Genomic DNA, 4,999 nt, shown 5'->3' with positions numbered 1-4,999 from the left:
TACATTATTTCATTTGGGTTTTTATCCACGTTGACATAAGCTAAATAAATATTAATATTCACATTCACAGAAGAGAAAATTGGGTTTCAGTGGATAAGTTTTCAAGGTTCATATAGCAATTTATTGGCAAACCTGGTACCTGACTGAGGTGCCAGTTTTTAATACTGAAAAGCCTAACTCTCCCCATCTCACCCTCTCAGGTACCTCACAGACAATGACAGGTTTCACTCTATCTCCATGAATAGTAGAGGGAAAAGTATTGGTACGTGAGGGGTAAATGAATTGTAAAGGTAGAACTTCCAGAGCTCTGGGTGGATGATAGACCAGAAAAGCCAGGTGTATCCTTTAAAATTGGCAATGGTAACATGGGTCATGGAGGTGTGATACAATTATTTTGAATGTGGTTGTGAAAGGGCAGTGTAGGGTATTAGATAGGGCATGGTGTTTAGACTTGAACTTAAATGTGACTCCTGCCCTGCTGCTAGTGGAAATGTGGTAAGTTACTTAATACCTTTCCAAAACTCAGTTTCTTCATTACTAAGGTGGGTATAATAAGCATGTATAAAGAAGCTATGTGAGAATCAGATTACATTGTGTGGATAATGTATCCAGTGTATGATCTAATCTATAATACAGTATTAGAAGATGGTGTCTGTTACTGTTATTATTTATCAGAGAAGGCAAAAGGTGGAAGGTTCTCACTGGACCATGGCGTCTGACCAAGTGATTTTTTTCACCAGGAGAGTTAAGTGCTGTGTCTCCAATATGGAAGTGGAGAACAAGACACGGGTCACCAGATTCATCCTGGTGGGGTTCCCCGGGAGCTGGGGTGCGCGTGCAGCAGTGTTCCTCATGTTCCTTGTGGCCTACGTTCTGACAGTGGCTGAAAATGTGATCATCATCCTGTCGGTGCAGCAGACCCGGCCACTGCACAAGCCTATGTACTTCTTCCTGGCCAACCTGTCCTTCTTGGAGACCTGGTACATCTCTGTGACTGTACCCAAGTTGCTGTTTAGTTTTTGGTCCGTGAGCAACAGCATCTCCTTCACTCACTGTATGATACAACTTTACTTCTTCATTGCACTCATGTGCACAGAATGTGTGCTCCTGGCTGCCATGGCCTATGACCGTTATGTGGCCATCTGCTGCCCACTGCACTACCCCACCGTTATGAGTCATGGGCTCTGCTTTCGCCTGGCTCTTGGCTCCTGGACCATTGGCTTTGGCATCTCCTTAGCTAAGATCTACTTCATCTCTCGCCTCAGCTTCTGCGGCCCCAATGTCATCAATCATTTCTTCTGTGATATCTCTCCAGTACTTAACCTCTCCTGCACAGATATGTCCACAGCTGAATTAGTGGACTTTGTCCTGGCACTGGTCGTCTTCCTCTTCCCCCTCTTTATCACTGTCCTGTCCTACGGATGCATTCTGGCCACTGTTCTACGCATGCCCACAGGAAAGCAGAAGGCGTTTTCTACTTGTGCCTCCCACCTTGTGGTGGTCACCATCTTCTATTCAGCTACTATTTTCATGTATGCCCGGCCCCGAGCCATCCATGCCTTCAACATGAACAAAGTTATTTCCGTCTTCTATGCCATTGTCACCCCTGCTCTCAACCCTTTCATTTATTGTCTAAGGAACCGAGAGGTCAAAGAGGCTCTGAAGAAACTGGCTTACTGTCAGGCCATCCATTCTGACTAGTCTGTTACAATTGATTAGAAAGAAGTAATTTGATTTGGTGCCTGCTCTTCCATCCTCCATCCTTTTTCCTTTAATACCTCATCTGGATGTTACTCATGTTAATGTGACCTCACCACATCCACATTAACCACGGGCTCTTGGTTGTGTCCTGAGGTCTGCATTGGTCTGTGTTCTAAGAGCATATCCCTTGAACAGAGAATTCTCTTTGGCTGTGATCCAAAACAGCGTTTCTAAGACTGAGTAAATTCCTAAGTTAAGTGGGAGAGAGAGATGGCCGCATATGAATTAGCTGTTTTGGGATCTACTAAGCATTAAACCCTCTGGGGAGACAGATTTGGTGACAGCTTCCTGACTTCTCAACTTCCTGACTGAGACAAAGTTCTCAGCTTGTTTAACAGTCCCATTCTGGATATCATGCCAGGAGTCAGTCTTGGTGGCAGAGACTAGAGACTGTTCCTCTAGGCCTTTCAACACTTTTTGTAAGCACCCTGTATTAAATACCTTTCTGCTTCAAACAGCTGGAGTGCTTTCTGTTATCTGTAAGTGAACTGTACCTTTTACAATTATATCTTGTCTTCTGATATAACTTATTCAGTTGTTTTGTGTTGAATTTCATATTTCCCTCCTAGATGTCATGTAATGTTTATTTGTATCCTCTAGTGGATGAGCACATAATAGCTGATAAATAAATATCATCACATATATTTTTTTTCTGAAGAAAACTTACCCTCACAGTCCTCTTTTCTTTTGATCTCAGTAGTCCCTCATTCCTCTTCAGTTTTCTTTTACTTCCTCTGGCCTCACTCCCTCACCTCATATACAAATAACTAGCCCAGTCTTAGGGATCAACAGATTTTAATCCTATACCACAGTGACTCTCAACTCCCCTACTTGTTTATCAGACACCCTACCCATGTACACCTTACCTTCTTGATAAAATGAGCCCACACACCTGCAGAAGGGCACATGAATATGCCCACTCTTGATTCATGGTTCTGACAATGGCAAAGGGAACTATACTTTAAGCTGTATTCAATGTAACATGCTGATGTCCGTAGGAATTTAAATCTTCCATTAGAACAGTTTAAAATAGAATGGCTTATATAATTGGCATCCTCTTTCACAAACAATACTTTCAAGAATGTTTTCTCTTTCTTTTGAAGTAAGAGGCATTAGGTGGGCTCTTGGCTACATTTTACAAACTTCCAGATCAGAAGGGAGTAAATAATGAATAATCACAGATGGTAGGGAGGAGAGGTCAAGCCCAGGTCTGCTGACTCTAAGCCCTAGGTCCTTTCTTTGCTCATGGGATCTCCCCAGAGAGAAAACATGCTTGTTTAGCAAGCCTAGTGTGGAAGCCAGTTGTGCAGGGATGAGGTTGGAATCATCAATTACTATATCTAGAGAACTATTAATAAAAAAAAATTGGATACGTAAAGTATAGTCCTCAAGAAAGAAAAGAAACAAAGGTAAAATGCAAACCTCTTTAAAGAATAAAGGTTCAGAAGGAAGTGATCTAATGTTCACTCCTGAAACATATTTTGGTCCTTTGACCATTTATATTCAGTGGTCTCTATTCAATGGTCATTTATAACCATGTTAGAGTGGTTATAAATGTATTTCCATTTAAAACCTAAGCATATAAAGACAAGTGATTATTTTTGAGATAGTTTAGATGAATTAAAACATAACAGTACAGTCATATAGGGCTATGAAACGTGTGCAGTGAAAAATAGGCAAAGATGTTTTTAGCAGGAATCAGTAAATGGGATGTGTAAACAACCAACTGGTTGCTGACAATCTGAGTTTTAGCCCAGATACATTTTTATCATGTGAGCTGGAACAAACCACCTAAACTCTTTGAAACAGATTCCTCACATGTAAAATTGGAATAATAATACTCTGCTCCCTTTACACAATGGTCTTGAGGGTCACCTGGCATGAGATCTTGATTGTTAAAGATTTGGACCAATGTGAGACTTAAGCAAGCTGAAGGTTGGTTAGGGTTTACATGAGAAAACCAGCAGGAAAGACTCTGCTCGCGACCTGTCTGAAACTATCCACACTGCCTGAGCTTCACGTACATAAGCTGGGAGACTCCAAATAGAAGGGGATGTTTGTTTCTTTATTATTTTCAGAAGTGTCTGAATGAGGGAGAGTGTAGAAGTAGAATTTATTCATAAATTCTATTGTGTTTCAAAGAGCAGATGGGAATCAATAATGTAACTTTGACCTCTTTGTGAGAAGAATATCTAAATGCATGGCCTCAGAAAAGTAGAGGTTACAGATCAGACCAACGCAGGAATCAGCCTCAGTGGAGAGAAGATGATTAATAGCAGCATTATGGATAAATGCACACAAAAGAGAGCTATTTGTAAGGTGAGATGCATGAAGCAAGTGACAAGTTTTGAGCCAGACTGTGTGGGTTTAGGTAACCATAATATAAACTCTGGTAGTCAGTTTCAGCAGTTTACCCCGAGACCAATCCCTGAGGAGTTACTTACAATCAACCAAACTCATAAGAAACTTCATCAAATAAAAAAAAATATTAATTGTGTGTGCAGTACATTTTTAGAGGGGCTGTATTAACTCATTCAGCTAGTATTTATTGAGTATCTACTATGTATTAGGCACTATTTTAAGTGATAGGGATATAATAATAACAAAGCACAAAAACTTGTCACCCTCATAGGTACAAACAGCAGACAATATATTTGTACATTTATAATACATACATAAATACATACATACATATTGTAGTGGGTTGAATGGTGGTTCCCAAAATATATGTCCACATCCTAAACTTGGAATTTGTTTTTTTTGTATTTTTGTTTTTGTTTTTTTTTAATATCTGTGCATGTTAAGGTCATTTATTGAATCATGCATTCATTTTGCAACTGTTTTATAGAGAATCTACCATGTGCCAAGCACTGTGTCAGGTTCTGCAGAGAGAATTTTTTTTAAAGATATTTTCCTTACTTTTATTGAGCTTAAATACTTTTTTTTGGGGGGGAGGGCTCCCATTTTTTAAATAACTTTTATTGAGGTATAATTGACATACAATAAACTGCATGTATTTAAAGTGTACAATTTGATATTTTTCTTCTTATTAACAATGTATATATGGCAATCCCAATCTCCCAGTTCATCCTGGAACTTGTGATTGTGAACTTATTTGGAAAAAAGGATCTTGGAAATATAATTAAATTAAAGATCTCCAAATAAGATCATCCTGGATTATCTGGGTGGGCCCTAAATCCAATGACGTGTTCCTTTAAGAAAGAGAAGGGGAGAAGAC

The 4,999-nt window shown here is 39.6% G+C and overlaps 1 protein-coding gene across 1 annotated transcript; it reads left to right on the top strand.

The window, feature by feature from the left end:
• The first annotated feature begins 765 nt into the window (after nt 1-765).
• On the top strand, nt 766-1,701 carry LOC130852583 (olfactory receptor 6B1). Its single transcript, XM_057733701.1, has one exon. It carries the CDS (start codon nt 766-768, stop codon nt 1,699-1,701), a length of 936 nt encoding a protein of 311 aa, XP_057589684.1.
• The last annotated feature ends 3,298 nt before the right edge of the window (nt 1,702-4,999 follow it).

Source organism: Hippopotamus amphibius, chromosome 4 (assembly GCF_030028045.1).
Source record: "Hippopotamus amphibius kiboko isolate mHipAmp2 chromosome 4, mHipAmp2.hap2, whole genome shotgun sequence".
NCBI lineage: Eukaryota > Metazoa > Chordata > Mammalia > Artiodactyla > Hippopotamidae > Hippopotamus > Hippopotamus amphibius.
The sequence above is the reverse complement of the archived record's forward strand: the minus strand, read 5'-3'. Positions and strand labels throughout refer to the sequence as shown.